Source organism: Salmo salar, chromosome ssa17, assembly GCF_905237065.1.
Source record: "Salmo salar chromosome ssa17, Ssal_v3.1, whole genome shotgun sequence".
Taxonomy (NCBI): Eukaryota; Metazoa; Chordata; class Actinopteri; order Salmoniformes; family Salmonidae; genus Salmo; species Salmo salar.
This window is the reverse complement of record NC_059458.1, coordinates 63,096,903-63,117,692: the sequence shown is the minus strand read 5'-3', so window position 1 is coordinate 63,117,692 and position 20,790 is coordinate 63,096,903. Positions and strand designations below refer to the sequence as shown.

At 43.1% G+C, this 20,790-nt stretch overlaps 2 protein-coding genes across 3 annotated transcripts in view; one reads left to right on the top strand and one right to left on the bottom strand.

Moving 5' to 3' along the window:
- Positions 1-9,840, top strand: part of LOC106576320 (liprin-beta-1) — a 34,693-nt gene extending 24,853 nt beyond the window's left edge. For both annotated transcript variants that reach the window (XM_045699929.1, XM_014153433.2), the window contains exons 12-24: positions 133-196; positions 4,082-4,232; positions 5,008-5,152; positions 5,361-5,486; positions 5,692-5,842; positions 6,068-6,179; positions 6,286-6,374; positions 6,572-6,694; positions 6,881-7,006; positions 7,144-7,332; positions 7,601-7,759; positions 8,027-8,092; positions 8,683-9,840. In XM_045699929.1, the coding sequence (XP_045555885.1) occupies positions 133-196; positions 4,082-4,232; positions 5,008-5,152; positions 5,361-5,486; positions 5,692-5,842; positions 6,068-6,179; positions 6,286-6,374; positions 6,572-6,694; positions 6,881-7,006; positions 7,144-7,332; positions 7,601-7,759; positions 8,027-8,092; positions 8,683-8,766 (1,585 nt within the window). In that variant the 3' untranslated portion in view covers positions 8,767-9,840. The remainder of the gene's footprint in view (positions 1-132; positions 197-4,081; positions 4,233-5,007; positions 5,153-5,360; positions 5,487-5,691; positions 5,843-6,067; positions 6,180-6,285; positions 6,375-6,571; positions 6,695-6,880; positions 7,007-7,143; positions 7,333-7,600; positions 7,760-8,026; positions 8,093-8,682) is intronic.
- A 2,158-nt stretch (positions 9,841-11,998) lies between these two features.
- Positions 11,999-19,437, bottom strand: LOC106576319 (NADH-cytochrome b5 reductase 3). Its single transcript, XM_014153432.2, has 9 exons — positions 19,164-19,437; positions 17,967-18,092; positions 14,575-14,647; positions 14,271-14,377; positions 14,055-14,184; positions 13,778-13,861; positions 13,600-13,685; positions 13,406-13,505; positions 11,999-13,204 (listed from the first exon to the last, which is right to left on the bottom strand). The coding sequence occupies exons 1-9, from the start codon at positions 19,182-19,184 to the stop codon at positions 13,032-13,034; spliced, it is 900 nt and encodes a 299-aa protein (XP_014008907.2). The 5' UTR covers positions 19,185-19,437; the 3' UTR covers positions 11,999-13,031.
- Positions 19,438-20,790: the final 1,353 nt, after the last annotated feature.

The following is a 20,790-nucleotide window of genomic DNA, read 5'->3' as shown; positions in this document are numbered from 1 at the left end:
GTGAGGTTGGCTTTTCCCTGGACAAACTACACTCCCATGGACTATTTGCACATTGGGTCACTGTTTTAGTTTGTCTGTATATTCATCATTTCTAGGTCTAGACTGACGGTTAACTTTCCTTTCTCTTTGCAGTCCACCAGAAGTCCCACCACATTCAGCAGGTAGCTTGGGCCACATAAACGGCAACACAGAGCAGGTAAGACTGTCCCCTCTCTCCTGGGGTGATGGTGAATAGTGGGTTAACTGGAAAGACCTTGACTTGCTGCAATCATGGAGTTTATATACAGTACCAGCCAAAAGTTTGGACACACCTACTCATTCAAGGGTTTTTCTTTATTTTTACTATTTTCTACATTGTAGAATAATAGTGAAGACATCAAAACTATGAAATACACATATGGAATCATGTAGTAACCAAAAAAGTGTTAAACAAATCATAATATATTTTAGATTCTTCAAAGTAGCCACCCTTTGCCTTGATGACAGCTTTGCACACTCTTGGCATTCTCACAACCAGCTTTATCTGGAATGCTTTTCCAACAGTCTTGAAGGTGTTCCCATATATGCTGAGCACTTGTTGGCTGCTTTTCCTTCACTCTGCGGGCCAACTCATCCCAAACTATCTCAATTGGGTTGAGGTCGGGTGATTGTGGAGGCCAGGTCATCTAATGCAACCCATCACTCTCCTTCTTGGTCAAATAGCCCTTACACAGCCTGGAGGTGTGTTTTGGGTCATTATCCTGTTGAAAACCAAATGATAGCCCCACTATGCGCAAACCAGATGGGATGGCGTATTGCTGCAGAATGCTGCGGTAGCCATGCTGGTTAAGTATGCCTTGATTTCTAAATAAATCACTGACAATTTCACCAGCAAAGCACCATCGCACCACCTCTTCCATGCTTCACGGTGGGAATCACATGTGGAGATCATCCGTTCACCTACCCTGCGTCTTACAGAGACATAGTGGTTGGATCCAAAAATCTCAAATTTGGACTCATCAAAGGACAGATATCCACCAGTCTAAGGTCCATTGCTTGTGTTTCTTGGCCCAAGCAAGTCTATTCTTCTTATGGTTTCCTTAAGTAGTGGTGTCTTGGCAGCAATTCGACCATGAGGGCCGATTTCACTCTGTCTCCTCTGAACAGTTGAGGTTGAGATGCCTGTTATTTGAACTTTGCAAAGCAATTTCCGAGGCTGGTAACTCTAATGAACTTATCCTCTGCAGCAGAGGTAACTCTGGGTCTTCCTTTCCTGTGGTGGTCCTCATGAGAGCCAGTTTCATCATAGCACTTGATGGTTTTTGCAAATAGACTGACCTTAACCCCTGTGCGGACATCCAGCGAAAAATCCTATCGCCATTAGCATAACAAAATGTAATACTTTTTTTTTTTCATTTTTTTTTTCAAATTATATCGTTTTATAGATGCACTTCTCCTGAATCGAACCACGTTGTCCGATTTCAAAAAGGCTTTACAGCAAAAGCAAAACATTAGATTATGTTAGAGGAGTATATCTTAAAAGTAGCCACACAGCCATTTTCCGACCAACCACATGCATCACAAATAACCAAAAAACAGCTAAATGCAGCACTAACCTTTGACAATCTTCATCAGATGACACACCTAGGACATCATGTTACACAATACATGCATTCTTTTGTTCGATAAAGTTCATATTTATATATAAAAACAGCATTTTACATTGGTGCGTAACGTTGACTAACTTTTTTCTCCCAAATGCATCCGATGAAACAGCGCTACAATTTACTAAATTACTATTCGAAAACATTTTTAAAATGTAATATTGTCATTCTAAGATTTATAGATGAATATCTCTTGAAAGCACCTATAATGCCAGATTTAAAAATAACTTTACTGGGTAATCACACTTTGCGATAAAAGGGGATGCGATACTCAGAACAATAGGCTAGCAATACAGGTCAGCGCCATCTTGGAACAATCACATATCAAATCTAGTCTTGTATACTATTGTCAATAATCCCTTACCTTTGATTATCTTCATCCTTAGGCACTTCCAGGAATCCCAGGTCCACAACAAATGTATTTTCGTTCGAAAAAGTTCATCCTTTATGTTCCATTAGCTTGTTGTTAGCACGTTCTGAAGGCTGTACCAAAAGTTCCGACGTGCGCGGAGCTACTCTTTCAACAAAATGCATTTTTTTTCTTATTTAGGTTCGTTCAAACATGTCAAACGTTGTATAACATAAATCTTTGCATTGTCTTTATAAACGTTTCGAAAGGGGAGGGTAGCCAGGGGCGCCGGCGTCATAATGGTGATGGCCCTCTCCGTGTGACCACGTTCCACAGCGTGTCATTCTGTCAGTTTTCACAGTAGGAGACTCAAATCATTTTGTAAAGACTGGGGACATCTAGTGGAAGCAATAGGAAGTGCTCAATGAACCATAGCTCACGGTGTGATTAATAGGCAACGTGATGAATTTGAGTCCGCAATTCAGAATTCCACTTCCTGTTTCGATCTGTCTCGGGGTTTTGACTGCCATATGAGTTCTGTTATACTCACAGACACCATTCAAACAGTTTTAGAAACTTTAGGGTGTTTTCTATCCACATGTATTAATTATATGCATATCCTAGCTTCTGAGTTTGAGTAGTAGGCCGTTTAAAATGGGCACGAATTTTTTTCAAAATGCGCTGTGGCGCCCCCTATCCTAGGCGACCGTCAAGAGGTTAATGCCTTAAAAACGACAGTCCATTATTACTTTTTGAGCTGTTCTTGCCATAATTTGGATTTAGCCATATTTAGCAAAATGCCATCTATATACCACCCCTACCTTGTCAATCAATCAAATGTATTTATAAAGCCCTTTTTACATCAGCCGATGTCACAAAGTGCTGTACAGAAACCCGGGGGGAGAGAGAGACTTAAATTCACACAGGAGAAATACTCCAGATATAACAGACTGACCCTAGCCCGACACAAACTATTGCAGCATAAATACTGGAGGCTGAGACAGGAGGGGTCGGGAGACACTGGCCCCGTCCGACGATACCCCCGGACAGGGCCGACCAGGCAGGATATAACACAACTGATTGTCTCAAACGCATAAAAAAAGAAATTGCACAAGTTAACTTTTTAATAAGGCACACCTGTTAATTGAAATGTATTCCAGGTGACTACCTTGTTTTTATTTTTTTATTTGACCTTTATTTAACCAGGTAGGCCAGTTGAGAACAAGTTCTTATTTACAACTGCGACCTGGCTGGTGTGAGAATGCCAAGAGTGCAAAGCTGTCATCAAGGCAAAGGGTGGCTAATTTGAAGAATCTCAAATACAAAAAAATATTTTGATTTTAAAACTTTTTTGGTTACTACATAATTCCAAATGTGTATTTGTCATAGTTTTATTGTCTTCACTTTTATTCTAAAATGTAGAAAATAGTAAAAATAAAGAAAAACCCTTGAATGAGTAGATGTCCAAACTTTTGACTGGTACTGTATGTAAAAAGATTTTTGTCACATACACCGGATAGGTGCAGTGAAATGTGTTGTTTTACAGGGTCAGCCATAGTAGTTTGGCGCCTCTGGAGCAAATTAGGGTTCCGTGCCTTGCTCAAGGGCACATCGCCAGATTTTTCACCTTGTCGGCTCGGGTTTTAGAACCAACAACCTTTCGGTTACTGACCCATTGCTCTAGCCTGACTATCTTAAATCAAATCTCTCTACCCCCTATTTTTGTCACCCAAATTAGAACAATAGAGCCTCTTTGACCTTTTGACCTCTCAACGTGGGAAAGTCTCGAGTCATGTCTCCCAAACGACCCAGTCATATAGAAGGCATGGTTCTATCTCTTATCTCCCCCACATGGAGGGCGGAGTCACTGAGCCCCACTGTGACAGCTGACTGGACTCCGGACTGTGGATGATATGGAATCATAATAGCAATGGGTATTTTTGACAGTCATGTTACTCTACCCCCACCTGGTGGTACAACAGTAGAACTATGGAGCTGGTTCTGTCGGGAGATTTGACTTTGTTTACTGGCATGTCAAATACTTTATTAGATTTATGTGCTCATGATGACCCCCTCCCCCCTTTTCTAGACCACAGTTGAGGAGCCCAGCCCCCCATCCACCTCCCCATCAAACCCCACCAGTAATGAAAGCTTTGGGACCAAGAAGGCCCGCTCCTCCTTTGGACGTGGTTTCTTCAAGATGCGTGGAGGCAAGAGGATGTCCAGTTCCCCAAATCTGGGTGAGTCTCATCATTGAGGGGGCGGGAGGGGCACGGGGAGAAGGGTGCTCGTTCCTCTGCATGCGGGGGTGTGAAGAATAAATACTACTCTCTGTTCATAATGTAAAAAAACATTCACAGTTCAATGCCTTAATGTGTGTTTTCTTATGTCTGTCTGGTAGTATTCACACTAGTGACTATGTTCTGTCCATCGTAGACTAAATGAAACAGCAGTCAGTTTTTCTGAACCCTCTTGAGGCTGATTGGGTCATAGATGGTAAATGGTTACATTGTGTGAAGAATCCCTAGATATGCCCTACCTCCATCTTTCCTACTCTTCATTTTTCACTTGTATCAAGCAAGTGAAAAGTTTAGTTGATTGCTGGTGTGAGCTGGGTGGTTTTTAGTGTGATTTCTTTCCCCTTTTAAATCATATCCAGGGGTTCCTTATCCATGACGTGACACCATCTGCAATGAGGCCGGCTTAATAACTCTGCTAGCTGTTCTTCAAGATGCGCCTCTGAGATTTGTCTTTTACTGTTGGAAGTCTATGAATTTGCATCAGCAGTTCATGCCAACCAGTCCTTTGCATGTGCTGATCGAGTTGTGGTGCTTTTGAGTGGTTCTTGGCGTACTCCTAGTGGTGGTGGTGTTTAGTGGAAGATGTAGTCCAGAAGTGGTTGTGGTGGCCATTACAGCTGTAGTCCTTGGACAGTGTTGGCCTCCGGAGTTTCCTAAGTGGTGGTGGATTGTCAGATGTCGGCTGTTGATCTAACAGATGTATGTTTGAAACCAGCTGAGACTGAGCGTAATGGCACAGACCACTTGGACTTGGCTGGTGCCCCGCCACACAAACCTCAGGGAGGAGACAGCAGCCAGACCCTAACTTCCTCACCAGAGGTCAAGAAGAAGTCCAGAGGCTTTAAGAGGTTCTTAGGCAGGTGGGTTAAAATGTTCTCTATATTCCCTAAGTTTAGGAGGTGATGAGTTAGTATGCAAGGAATTGGGGAAAGATTAATTAAGATGGAGCCAGGGTTTTTAAATGAAACTATTGCTTTATTAACTGTAACACGAGGACAGAGGGTTTGCTGTAACACGAGGACAGAGCATGGCAGGATATTTAGGCGTGTTGTGTTGTGACCCCTCTAGGCTGAAGAGAAGTCACTCCACCTCGCTAGACCTGGAGGAGACAGAGACTGAGTTCAGGAGGGGAGGAGTCAGAGCCACGGCCGGCCCCCGACTGGGCTGGTCACGTGACCTGCAGCACAGCGCCAAGTATGTGAAGCTCACCTCTTACACACAGAGAGACAGTCTAGTATCGGTATCTAGAAACGTAGAGGAAGGGATCAGAAGTTTATTGGAACTAAGTCTACAGTATCACAGTTTTAGGATTTTGTGGTGTCGGAGGAGCAAATGGTAATGAATGATGCACTGTTTACACTCCACGTTAAAGGTGAGTGCTCGCTCTCTCTCCCCTCAGTGATGTGGACGCTCCCTTTGCGCAGTGGAGTAAGGAGCAGGTGTGTGCGTGGCTGCAGGAGCAGGGCCTGGGGCTGCATGTGGCTCAAGCCCAGCAGTGGATCCGCTCAGGATTCACCCTGCTGCAGGCCTCCCAGCACGACCTGGAGAAGGTAGGACGGCTCAGTGGAGCATCCAGGAGGCGTTTCACGCATTCTGTGTTTTAGGTTCTGTGTCGCTAGACATTTTAATGAAACCCACAATGTTAAAGCTTATAGTTGGTTAATGTTCACTTTGCTATCTGTGTCCTGACAAACATCTATTTTCTCTCACTCTCTTCCTAACTGTACAGTATATGAGATGTCTTAAACAACCCATACATGTTTCTGTGGCAACAGGAGTTGGGGATCAAACAGCCCCTCCACAGGAAGAAGCTGCAGCTGGCTCTCCAGGCACTGGGATCAGAGGAGGATGTCAGCAAGGCCAAACTGGACCACAACTGGGTGACCAGTGAGTGACCACTGACCACTGCCTCAGAGTTATCAATGAAGCAACGAAGAATTGAATAACCTTTCTGTTTTGTGAATTGTTATTGAGTTGTTTTGGTGTTTCTCAGGATGGCTGGATGACATTGGTCTGCCGCAGTATAAGAGCCAGTTTGACGAGGGGAGGGTCGATGGGAGAATGCTACACTGCATGACTGTGGTGAGTCTTAATTTGCAGTAGTCGGTCTAACGCGGCTAAAATGAATCAATGTCAGAGGGGATGAATAATGTCTATTAAATAAAAAATCCTTGCTTTTGTGTGATCATCTGTTGTATGTCTAGTGTCCTTTTATTTCCAATTGATTGACAGTAGTCATTCTCCTGACAGAGATAAGTGTATGTGTTTGTCCCCTTCAGGATGACCTGCTGTCTCTAAAAGTGGGCAGTGTTCTCCACCACCTCAGCATCAAGAGAGCCATCCAGGTCCTCCGGCTCAACTTCTACGAGCCCAACTGCCTCCGCCGACGGCCCTCTGACGAGGTACGGTTTAGACGCTACTAAATAAATAAAGTATCCCTCTTTCTCTCCCTGTGCTTTCATATCCACCATACACATGGTCTCTCACTTCACCAGTTCAGTTACATTTCAGCGGTGTTATTTGTATAGGGAAAAGAGACACTTATCAGTTTTTATTAACACCAACTTTAAAAAAAAATGTCTCCGCAGAATAATATCACGCCAGCGGAGATCTCCCAGTGGACCAATCATAGAGTGATGGAGTGGCTGAGATCAGTGGACCTGGCTGAGTACGCTCCTAACCTGAGGGGCAGCGGTGTGCACGGGGGGGTCATGGTGAGAAGGGGGGAAAAGTCTCCGTTTGTATTGGCTTGCCACTGACTCATTTCAGGAACACATGCCTTCATCAGCTATACATACATTGAGTGCCTTTTGTATGTCTCACTCTTCATTTGCATCTCTCCTTGTCTCAGGTGCTGGAGCCCCGCTTCAACGTGGAGTCCCTAGCCCTACTGCTCAACATCCCTCCCAACAAGACCCTGCTGCGCCGCCACCTGGCCACCCACTTCCACCTGCTCATCGGCTCTGCTGCCCAGCGCAGCAAACAGGAGTGTCTGGAGAACCCTGACTACACCCTGCTCACTGCCACCGCCAAGGTCAAGGTAGGGTCAACTCAGCTGGCAAGGCATCAGGTTGTTGTTAGACATACAGAGCTTTGGGGATCAGTGTAGGTTTATTGATCTGATCAGTGACCTTGGCTGTGTCCCACTAGTCTAAGTTGGCCTCATGACCACTTATGTGTGAATGGAGTGGATAGGTTTGTGTCCTGTCAGATCAGTGGTCAGCAGGAAAAGGAGACGAGGACAGACGGCTTTTTAACTCTATCGGCACACAGCCGTTTGTCCCCATTTGACTGACTCTCTCCTCCAGCCCAGAAGGCTGTCGTTCGGCGGCTTCGGGACCCTGCGTAAGAAGCGCCAGGAGGACAGCGAGGAGTACGTGTGCCCCATGGATGTGGAGATGCCCAAGAACAGCAGCTTCCGGGGGGGCCTGAGGAGCTATGTGTACGACCTGGACCAGTTGGAGCAGGTAAGGGACTGCCATTAACCCCTTCCACTTCAGGGAATGTGTTACCTATATGGATATAGGTACTATTATGGGTGTTTTAGTGTGGCTTTTTGTAACCCCTTCCACTGAGGCACTAACTATTTTTAATAAGCATTAATGATCATGCTTTAGGTGAGGTTAGAGCACTCCAATGAACAGATGAGGGTGGAATGTGGTACCACAAGAGGATCGCTTGTTTACTTTTCATTTTCCATGTGAAGTGCTCTTGAACACTGTCTGTATTCCTAGATGGAAGACTCGGAAGGGGCTGTGAGGCAGATAGGAGCATTTTCTGAGGAAATCGACAACCTGACGGTAAGAAGTCATTAAAATGCTCACATGAGGCCTCCCGAATGGCGCAGCGGTCTAAGGCACTGCATTGCAGTGCTAGAGGTGTCGCTACAGACCTGGGTTCGATCCCAACCGGCTGTGATCGGGAGACCCATAGGGCGGCGCACAATTTGGCCCAGCGTCATCCGGGTTAGGGGAGAGTTTGGTCGGGGAGGGGGGCTTTACTTGGCTTATTGCGCTCTAGCGACTCCTTGTGGCGGGCCGTGTGCCTGCCCCGGTCGTCAGTTGAACAGCGTTTCCTCCGACACATTGGTGTGGCTGGCTTCCGGGTTAAGCGGGTGGGTGTTAAGAAGTGCGGTTTGGTGGGTCATGTTTCGGAGGACACATGACTCAAACTTCGCCGCCCATTGGGGAGTTGCAGCAATGAGACAAGATCGAAAAAGGAGGTAAAATACCCCCCCCAAAAATTCTCACATGATCACATCAAATCACTTGGCGAACCTCTCAGCAAGCTGTGCTCTAGCAAAACAACCATGGCACTCTTCTGGCACTGTTATTGATCTCCTCGTTTTCCTGTGTGACTTCAGTGTGTTGTTTTCTCCTGCATGTTTCAGAGCATGCTGAAGGAGGATGAGTTCTTCAGCGAGGTCTCCTCTCGCTCCCCCCCCAGTGTCACCGATGACGACGCCAACGTGTGAGGGAGAGTCCCTGCCAATTATATGTATTAACTTTAGATGACTGACGGGGCGCTGTTTTGCAGCCACCACACAGCCATTTTGTTACTCCTCATTGTAAAAAAGATGTTGGAAGTTATAGAAATGCATTGTCTAGATTTGTTTTTGACAAGTATATTCTATTAGACACCTAATAGAATAAATACCTAAATACATGTAATTTTGGCCTTTAAACATTTTATTGAAATGCTGTAGAATTCAATTCATTCCTATGGAGGAGTGCTCCTTCTGAGGAGTACCAATATGGCCATTTACATAGCATCAGCAATCCAGGGTTTATACACATCATTGGCCCCTGCTGGCGTCGCCATGTAAACCTAATGAAGCGCTGTGACTGGCTCTCTTCTACAACCTGTGACACCACTTATGCCCTTAGACTTACATTGTTGTCATTTCAGCAATTTACAATCTCTCCATTCCCAAGTGAAGTTATACATGTGTATTTATTTAAGTTGTCGAAATATTGTGCATGAATTGAGATTTCAACATAGGAGCATTTACTTCATACTTTTATTGTATTACAGAACTGGTTTTTATATATTTGTTTGAATATCCACAAATGAGTCCCTGTACTTACATGGTATGCCCTTGTCCCGACTTATTTTTGGAAGTAATTATTAGACATTATATAACCTGAAAGATTGGTCAACTGGCAGTGGGACACTTAGATCTGTCGTCAGACCAGAGTTGGCTGTGCTCAACTGAAGTCAAAACATTGCAGGCTGGCTTAATCCATAATTATAATTTCCTCTCCATGTTGTACTCTCATTTGATGCTCCTATCTGCATGTTTTGTTTGTGTCCCAAATTATTTCAATACTATCACTTTGGTTTGTCCTCCCATGTTGAATTTGTCATATCCATGAATTTTAGGAACATTACATGGAAGCCCAACGTTCTAGAATGTAAACATCACCACAAAGCAATGATATTGTTCTGCAAGCCTTAACCATACCAGTGAACACTATGTAATGTACTGTACTTTTTCTCTGCATCTTTTGTAAAGAATTGTCAATAAAAACTAATATGGTAAAAAAAATTATGGGCTACATATAACTGTATACTAGCCCTGTCATTCCGGTCGGGGGTACGCCAAATAAAAATGTGATTCACTTCTTAAATAATTTCTAAACATTTTCAAACAGTACATTTTTATTTTCCAACGGGCTATACATTTGGGTGAGTTTTTAGCCTCGTTTCACTGCCAAAAATAGAATTAAACCATCTAGTGTTCAGCGAAATAACACTGTCAAATACTGGTAGAATAATTAACATCCAATAACATTAACCGTTACTCTCTCGCAGGAAAGCTTCACTCTTGCGCAGACATTTAGAAACACAACATGCCAATATGAAAAATAAGCCAAATTAGTTTATGGAGTGAGAATAAAGTCGACTTTCGAGTAGTAAGACATGTATAAAAGCAACATACCATTTAAGGGGCTAGAAGCGTCTTATATGGTGAGCTACAGAGTGGCTAGGACAGGCAAGCCCCATACTATTGTGGAGGACTTAATTCTTTCTGTTGCTGCGGATATGGCAGGGACAATGCCTTCAAACATTGTTTTCCGATGCATCAGTGACATGGCAGATGTTTTGAAACAATTACTGCTTTGCATACTAGCCAGTGAATTATATGCGTTACAGCTGGACGAGTCAACAGACGTGACGGGCCTGGCACATGTCCGTTACGTTTATGGGGGGTCAATTAAGGAAGACATCCTCTTCTGGAAACCAGGACATGAGAGGATATTTTTTAAATACTGGACAGCTTTGTGACATCAAATGGACTTTGGTGGTCAAGATGTGTTGGTATCTGTACTGATGTCACAAAGGCCATGACAGGGAGACATTGTGGAGTGGTAACGCACGTGCAAGCAGTTGCTGCCAAGGGAATGCCTGACGGCTTGAAAGACGTTTTGGACACTACAGTGAAAATGGTTAACTTTGTTAAAGCAAGGCCCCTGAACTCGTATTTTCTGCAATGATATGCATTTACAACATACAGAAGTGCGCTGGTTATCAAGGGGCAAAGTATTGACCCTTTTTAAAATTGAGATGAGTTAAGTTCTTTAATGACCATAATTTTCACATTCACTGAATCTAGGATTACAGGGACTCTCTGCAACTATATTTAATGTGCAGGACAAAATTGAAGCTATGATTAAGCTCAACACAGGTCTTTCCATCATTGTATGATTTTTTTTGTGTGCAAATGAACAAGCTTACGGACAATGTCAAATGTGATATAGCAAAAATTACAGACGACACAAACAGCTTGAATCGTTATCACTTTCATGCCCTGCCTCCAGTCCACTTACCAATATCTGAACAAGAGAGCCTCATCGAAATTTCAACAAGTGGTTCTGTGAAAATGTAATTTAATCAGAAGCCACTGACAGATTTCTGGATTGGGCTGCGCTCAGAGTTTCTTGCCTTGGCAAATCACGCTGTTAAGACTTTGCAATCACATATCTATGTGAGAGTGGATTCTCGGCCCTCACTAGCATAAACTAAATACAGGCACAGACTGGAACAGTATTTAAGACTCCAATACAACCCAACATTGCAGAGTTTTCTGCATCCTTTCAAGCACACCATTCTCATTAAACTGTGGTGAGTTATTCACAATTTTCAATTAACAAAAAGTTATGGAAGAGTAAAATGATTTATATTGTCACTTCCCACTGTTTAATAAATGTATTGTATAGTAAGTGTGTGACAGGCTTACAATGATGGCAAAAAAAAACATTGCAGAGTGCGCTGACCCTGGTGCTAGAGGGGGTGCGCAGTAGGAGGTTGAATGTTTGGGGTGTGGGACTATAAAACGTTTGGGAACCACTGTACTAGCCTATTACAGATGGGTGAGCTATGTATTTTTATAGGCATTTATTCCACTTCAGCTCACTGGAGTAAGGTCTCACTGAGTTATTGAGCACTTGCTTATGGGGATAGATCCTTACACCAGCCAGAGGACCCTTCACACTAACTTATATTTGCATTTTGACATTGTGTTATAGAAATGGCCAGGGCCACAACTTTGTTTTTTTCCCCCCCAGTCGAATAAACACCCCAAAACAGCCAAGCCGACTGCGCAGAGGCATCCTTATGGTCTACATCCTAACTTGGTGACTTAAGTGGTGGGAGGAGCTGTGGTTACCGCCGAGCAATGACTATTTCTCACAGACTAAACCAACTTAATGCATTTGTATTTTATTGGTCTCAATGTATTTAACAAACATGATACATAATGAAACCGTAATTCAAGTGCTGTAAGGACATGTAAGCAAATTACACATTTAAGCACATGTAAAGACTTCAGTAACAGCTTCAAGATATCCCCCTCTTTTAGTAGTCACACAATGAGAATCTTTCTGCAACAATATGGAATAAGTACATCAATATGCAAAGTTATACATAACACTTTATGGAATAATTTGCAGTAGAAGCAAAGTGAGCAGTATTATGTCATGTCTTCAGCTGTGCATACAAAAACAAGAATTACTTCACCAAAAGATGGCAATTGCAAGGCACACGAGTCAAATTACAACTATACTGAACAAAAAAATATAAACGCAATATGTAAAGTGTTGGTTTCATGAGCTGAAATAAAAGATCCCAGCAAATTTCCAGTCGCACAAAAAGCTGATTTTCTGTACAAATTTGTTTACATTCCGTTAGTGAGCATTTCTCCTTTCCAAGATAATCCACACCTAACAGGTGTGGCATATCAAGAAGCTGATTAAAGAGCACGATCATTACATAGGTGCACCTTGTGCTGGGGACAATAAAAGGCCATGAGTATGTCTTTAACAAAGCCCTTGTGGGGAAAAACTAATTCTGTAACTCAGTAAAATGTTTGACGTTGTGGCATGTTGCGTTTATATTTTGTTCAGTATACAAGTATCTGTTGTCACAATTAGTTTGACAGGAGGAACGTTCAAATAGGTTTTCTACTCCTCCCCAACTACCAGTGATTCAATTCAGAATGATAAACCTGTTAATCAGAAATCACTGATCAACAGAAAATGCTTTGGACACCACTCATTTCAGGATTCTGTTTTGGAAATTGAGGCACACCAAATTACAGAAAATGGTCCACACTAATTCTGCTGTAGGATGAGCGAAATGATTTCAATACATGATCAAGCGTATTTTTATAAATGTTGGGTGTGGCTGATCATTGAGCCCTGGGGAACCCCTTTTTAACCCCCTCCCCCAGGGTGGCGTCTAAAAGGTGAACCTCCGGCTGCTGGCGTGGCCCACTTTGTCTAGGTTGGGGTTACAAGCAAACTGGATCATGGGAGGCGGTCCGCACAGAAGGATGAGAGTGTCATCTCCAGGGGGTGGAAGGTGGTCTCTCACCATCTCTTCACTGATGAAGCCTTGGCTGTACGCCCACTCTGATGAGCAACAAGACGTTAAAGTTTAAGTCACTCCAGACCAGACAAGATTCTTACTTCTTAGCCTTCTCAATCTTTGTGAACCTTCTGTTCAGCCTTTAAAAATGTTTTTTTATTGACACTTCAACAGGGCAAACAAACATTAATTTGCCTATATCAGATCATGTTCACTGAAACATAGAAGTTATGGGCATCTCTTACCCTCAGGCGCCCTGTCCAGGGTGAACCATAGCTTGAATCGGGTTGGGTGATTAGCTGCGATCTCCTCCAACTCCGGTCGAAGCAAGATGTCTTTCTCAGTCTGAGGGAAAATAGGATAGAGAAGGAATTAGGGACTACTAGCCCATGTTTCAACATTAGATTCAATCCAGATGAAGAAAGTGGTGTAAACTCACCTGGTTGGCAAAGAGCAGGTGACACACAGTCTGGTCCTGGGGATCCTTCATTATAGCTGTGATGATCTGCAGCATGGGAGTGATTCCTGAGGGAACAGGAGCCAATAGAACACATGTCAACCAGTCACAGATGGCTATTCTGCCATGTACAGATCGAGCATGGTGGTTTTTGTTTTACCGGTCCCTCCTGCGATCATGCCCACTTTCTTGGCGGTTTTGATCACAGGCTCCGCCTTTTTTTCTGCCTTGATGGCAAAAGCCCCTGTTGAAACACCCAGTAAACAAATCAACTTAGTAAAGGAATGGCTTGCATGCACTTCTTCACCATTGACCTAGCTCAGAGCAGTGACAACTAAACACTTTAGACTTTCAGCCAAGGCCTAAATATACACAACAGGGTATTATGTGATTGTTGTCCTTGTATCTACCACACAGTGGCAAATGTGATGACTCACCGTTTCCTTGGTAGACCAGCAGGCCGCTGGGCCCTCTGAAGTCAATGGTGTCGCCAATCCGGAGGCTCTCCAAGTACTGACTCATCTTCCCACCTTCAGGAAATTTTGGGTTAACGTTCTTGTAGTAAATCTGGGAAGCAAGAATAACATTTGTTGGGAAAACTGGTTGAGGTTGAATTATAGTACTGAGAAAGCGTCTTCAGATGATTTGTATACCTTGACTACCAGGTCTACGAAGCCTACGTCGTCATCACTAGACACAGGTGTGTACGGTCTGACCACCAGGACTCCATCCAGCTTGGCAGACAGGTATATGTGTTGCCCTGGGAACGAAAACAGTCAAAGTATGGTGGCCACTTAAATGAAGAGTAGTCATGATAGTGCGAAGACAACACTATGAACAGATACAATACATTTTTGTATGATTTCAGATTCAGTCCAGGATTACATTCAATGTTATACTATAGTCTAATAGTATTTTTTATATAAAATGCTGAAATCATCAATTGAATGTACTCACCAATGGGTAGCCCAAGGACATGATCCTTCTCCCGCAGGGCAAAACGGAATTTCCTTGTGTCATGACTGATGATCTGTAAGAACCACAGCATTTCACAGCTCCACAAACACTGACATGATATGATAGAGCCCTCTAACTCAACTCTGGACATCAGCTATGCGTTTTTTCATTGTTTCCCTCTTAAAATCAGGGCTATATTTAGACCTGGGACACCAGGTGTGTGCAATTAATTATCAATTAGAACAGAAACCTAGCGGGCTCCAGACCTCAAAGGGAAAGAGTGATGGTCACCTCGCTTCACGTTCTTCGGAAACTAGCAGTATTTATGTTTTTTTTTGTATTATTTTTTACACTGTTACCCCAGGAAATCTTAAGTCTTATTACATACAGCCGGGAGGAACTATTGGATATAAGAGCAACGTCAACTTACCAACATTACGACCATGAATACAACTTTCCCGATGCGGATCCTTTGTTTGGACCACCACCAAGAACAATGGATCGGACCCCAGTAGGTGACCCATAACAACGGCGCCACAGAAGGGGCAGACGGAGCGGTCTTCTGGTCAGGCTCCGTAGACGGGTACATCGCTCACAAGTATTTTTTACTCGCCAATGTCCAGTCTTTTGACGAGGTAGATGAAATTTAAGCAAGGGTTGCCTTCCAGAGAGACAGAGACTAACATTCTCTGTTTCACGGAAACATGGCTCACTCGGGATACGTTAGAGTCGGTACAGCCACCCGGTTTCTTCACGCATTGCGCCGACAGAAACAAACATCTCTCTGGTAACAAGAAGGTGTTGTGGTGTGATCATAACATACAGGAACTCAAGTCCTTTGGTTCACCTGAATTAGAATTCGTTACAATCAAATGCCGACCGCATTATCTTTCCAAAAGAATTCTCTTCGATTATAATCACAGCCGAGTATATTCCCCCCCACCACAATGTTGTTGTTCCCAGCCTATAGACAGAAACTAAAACTGGAAATGCCCGTGCTCAGGTCTGTTCAACCAATCTGATTCCACACTTCAAGACTGCTTCGATCATGTGGACTGGGATATGTTCCGGATAGCCTCAGAATAACAACATTGATGTATACACTGAGTCGGTGAGCGAGTTCATTAGCAAGTGCATCAGTGATGTTGTACCCACGGTGACTATTAAAACCTTCCAACCAGAAACCGTGGATTGATGGCAGCATTCCCGCAAAACTGAAAGCGTGAACCACTGCTTTTAATTATGGCAAGGCAACCGGAAACATGACCGAATACAAACAGCGTAGCTATTCCCTCCGCAAGGCAATCAAACAAGCTAAGCGTCAGTATAGAGACAAAGTAGTCGCAATTCAACAGCTCAGACATGAGACGCATGTGGCAGGGTCTACAGTCAATCACGGATTACAAAAAGAAAACCAGCCCCGTCGCGGACCCCGATGTCTTGCTCCCAGACAAACTAAACAGCTTCTTTGCTCGCTTTGAGGACAATACAGTGCCACTGACACGGCCCGCTACCAAAACCTGCGGGCTCTCCTTCACCGCAGCCAACGTAAGAAAAACATTTTAACGCGTTAACCCTCGCAAGGCTGCCGGCTCAGACGGCATCCCCGGCTGCATCCTCAGAGCATGCGCAGACCAGCTGGCTGGTGTGTTTACGGACATATTTAATCAATCCCCATCTCAGTCTGCTGTTCCCACATGCTTCAAGAGGGCCACCATTGTTCCTGTTCCCAAGAAAGCTAAGGTAACTGAGCTGAATGACTATCGCCCCATAGCACTCACTTCCGTCATCATGAAGTGCTTTGAGAGACTAGGCAAGGCTCATATCACCTCCACCCTACCTGACACCCTAGACCCACTCCAATTTGCTTACCTCCCCATTAGGTCCACAGACGACAATCACACTGCCATAACCCATCTGGACAAGAGGAATACCTATGTAAGAATGCTGTTCATCGATTACAGCTAAGCATTTAACGCCATAGTACCCTCCAAACTCGTCATTAAGCTCGAGACCCTGGGTCTCGACCCCGCCCTGTGCAACTGGGTCCTGGGCTTTGACGGGCCACCCCCAGGTGGTGAGGGTAGGAAACAACATCTCCACCCCGCTGATCCTCAACACTGGGGCCCCACAAGTGTGCGTTCTCAGCCCTCTCCTGTACTCCCTGTTCACCCATGACTCCGTGGCCATGCACACCTCCAACTCAAATCATCAATTTTGCAGGCGAGGTCAGTACAGGTGCATCAAAGCTGGGACCGAGAGACTGAAAAACAGCTTCTATCTCAAGGCCATCAGACTGTTAAACAGCCATCACTAACATTGAGTGGCTGCTGCCAACATACTGACTCATCTCTAGCCACTTTAATAATTAAAAATTGGATGTAATAAACGTATCACTAGTCACTTTAAACAATGTTTACATACCCTACATTACTCATCTGATATGTATATACTGTACTCTATACCATCTACTGCATCTTTCCTATGCCGGTCGGCCATCGCTCATCCATATATTTATATGTACATATTCATTCCTTTACACTTGTGTGTAATGTAGTTGTGAAATTGTTAGATATTACTGCACGGTCAGAACTAGAGGCACAAGCATTTCGCTACACTTGCATTAACATCTGCTAACCATGTGTATGTGACCAATAACATTTGATTTGATTACCCCTGATATAGATAAACCACACACACTGTTGACTGACTGTTAGCCTTGATCCACAGTAGCAGTCTGTACAAGAACAATGACTTCAAACTATAATCCAGACTGTTTGCATATTGACCTCTGCACTAAATGGAGAAACCAGTCTGTAGCAATGCAGCAGCTGCCTAGCCCAAATCCCAAAGGGCTTGTGACACAGACCAGCCTAACTGATGTTTGGTCTTTCTGCAGTTCCAGTAATAGTAAGGGGCATTTCCACAGTAACAGTGATGCTGAGACTCAAACAAAACAACGATTACAAAGTTAAACAAAGCATAGAACTCAGTGCAGATTCAACATTTGGTAACAGAATGACAGTTAGTGCGATCATTATGTTACCAAACATTGCATCTGCACTGATCAAGTAAATTTGTTTTTTGGGTGTGGAACTTGTTAAAAGTAGTCATCGTGCATAGTTGTATGGTTTGTTTAACTTTGCAATCATTGGTTTTTGTTTTACATAAATGTTAAAGTGAAAAATCTGAGTATCACTCTGTTTCACAGAATTGCCCTGTCTTCCTGGAACAGCACTGGGCATCCCAGATCAAACATGTCATCTCGTCACACAATTGTTACTCATTTCTTTGTCCAATTTCTTTCATTCACTCTATTATATTAATAATGTGTACATGGTTTCACCACAGTACAGAGTAATAATAAGCTGATCGCAACACAGAATTCTTACCTCTTTATCAATCAGCTTTAATGCATATTTGATGTTGGGGTCCTCTAGAGTGATGGCACGTTTCTTCTTTGAGAGGAAGAGGCTCAGGATGAGGTTGATGATGTTGTCGATACTGCTCCGAATGAGCTGCGGACATGGGAAAGGAAGGTTTGCCTTTTCAGTTGAAGTTATTGTGGAAATAAGGATGTTGATCTTTACAATGTTGAACATTGCAAAGACTGCTGCCATGATTGGGAGGGTAAAATGACAGGCCGTACCAACATGTCAACAAAAACAGGTGTTTAACAGTCACTAGGATATACCTTATTTTGTACTGATATGCAATGCATCAGTCAGTGTGCAATTACATCTAACTTAACATAAATAGTTTAGTCATTATGGATAGGTGCAACGCTTCCCTAAAATTAGGAGAGAGGTCATGTCAGAGGAACTTCCCCCAAGCAGCGCAAAGCACTCTCAGTGCAAGAGGCGTCACTACAGTCCCTGGTTCGATTCCAGGCTGTATCACATCCGACCGTGATTGGGAGTCCCATAGACCTGCGCACAATTGGCCCAGCGTCATCCGGGTTTGGCCTTCATTGTAAATAACAATTCGTTCTTAACTGACTTGCCTAGTTAAAATGGTTAAATAAAAAAAATAATTGGACAAAACTGCTGCGCTCACCACTGTTCGATAGCTAATAGCTAGCTAACTTACTGAGCACAACGACAGGGTAGAGCCTCAGTGGCGTGTACTCCTTTGACAAGTGTGCAGAGATCTCCATGCTGGCTATTTTGATCAGAAATTAACCCGAGTGTTAATCGCGTAAACTAGGTAGCTAAATTCCTAGCTCCATAACAAATAAACCACTGCGAATAAAGAGGGTTAGTTGGCAAGTTGCATGACAAGCTAGCTTCTAGCTAAACGCCCAAACATCTCAATAAGAGGCAAAGCAAAAGCTTTGGTTATCAAGTTAGTTAGTTATGACAGTTTACTATATACCATATGACTTACGATGGATTACAAACTTTATGGTTCACGACGAATATCTGTTACTAGCTACAGTACTAGTTAACCAACCATAACTACTAGCTAACTTGCCTACTGTTCGCTATAGATTCCACCTTGTACACTGTCAAATCGCACAACTGTAGCTGACCCTAAGCAATGTAAATATATATATATATAACATTTAGCTAGCTGGCAACTATACTTACCCCAATGATGTAAGAGAGCATCTTGTTTTCGGCACCTAACAAGGAAACAGCGAAAAGTCTGTTCTCGGTGGACAAACCGTCGCACTGTCTAAGTACTGACTGGGATGCTTTCAAGGCAGCTGGGAACTCGAAGAAATACGAGGTCAAATCATGACGTAGGTCATCTTCAGGTCGGAAAGCCGGAGTTCAAGAAAGAATTCCGAGTTGGATGAACGTTCAAAACTATTCAAAACTACTCCCTCTCGGAGTTTTTTTAAAACGCAAATTCCCCGTTGTCGTGAACCCACTGAAGTCGTAAGTCGGAGACTTTTGAGTTCCCAGTTGTTTTGAACGCGGCACAAGTTCACAGTTGTTTTGAACGCGTCATAAGTAATTAGCGCTCAACTTCTGCAATTTTAAACGCGCTTTTCAAAATAACAGTCCATGCACGCCCCATGACTTTGCATGAAAACTGCTTTGATCATGCCTGTCTGTCTACAATGAATGAAGTCGCGTTTGATGCTGAATAGCCATTGTAAATGGTAATTCCGCCACTTTTCAACCTTGTATTCGTTATCTTCAGTACCAAACTAGACCTACATATGTGAAAACAGCGCGTTTCTATGATCTGTCATGTTAAAAAGATAAGAATAAAGGTCCTAAGAAATGCTTCTCGGTGACATCACCGTGTAGGATTAAAAGTAAAAAGAAAAGGCGATTTTTCAAGTCCTGCATCGAGTTTCTAACCAGAGAGGGTATTTTATTTCTCCCCAAGTCAGCACGAATCTCATAGTGTTTGAAATCAGTGTTTTAAAAATGTTTTAACTTTTGTTGATGTCATCTGATAGAACTTTTAACTTACTTTTTTTCTACAGAACATAGACATGTACCGTTTTCACATATTTAGACACTGGTATTGTGCTGGAGATAATGAAAATGAGGTTGAAAAGTGGTGGAATTGCCATTTAAGCTATGTTGATTAGTTTGATGGAAATTTCTAATGATTCTATCCTACAGATATGTATGGAGCCAATTGATATATTAGTCCAATCCAGTACACGACAGCAAAGACTCGTGTATATCAGGGCCTTTAAAAGTCAATGGATGGCCTGGGCTGATATAGAGTGCACTGCATGCATTTAGAAAAACTATGTAAGCAAGTGATGATAAATAGTACACTAATAAAGGTTTTAATTGAATTGTTTGAATTAAATAGTACGTGTTACCTGATACTTTGATGGACAAGCCACCATTCTAACAGAGGGACAGCAGTAAACAACATTCATACTTCACTCCAAATGCCCAAGTCTTTGTAGCGAAGAATATCATGCAGAAATCATTTAATAAAAACGGTCTTGTGTCTCCATCTTGTGGAGAGAGCTGTAACATGCAAGGTCTTCGCAGGGTTGGGTACGTTACTTTCTAAATGTAATCCATTACAGTTACTAGTTACCTATCCAAAATTGTAATTAGTGACATAACTTTTGGATTACTCAAACACAGTAACGTTATCTGATTACTTTCAGTAACTTCTGGATTATTTTACCCTTAAGAGGCATTAGAAGAAAAAAATTATCCATCAAACGCATTTGGAGTGTCATCATATTGGTCGCTGACTTGTGGTCAGATTCGATCAGGTGGAACAAAC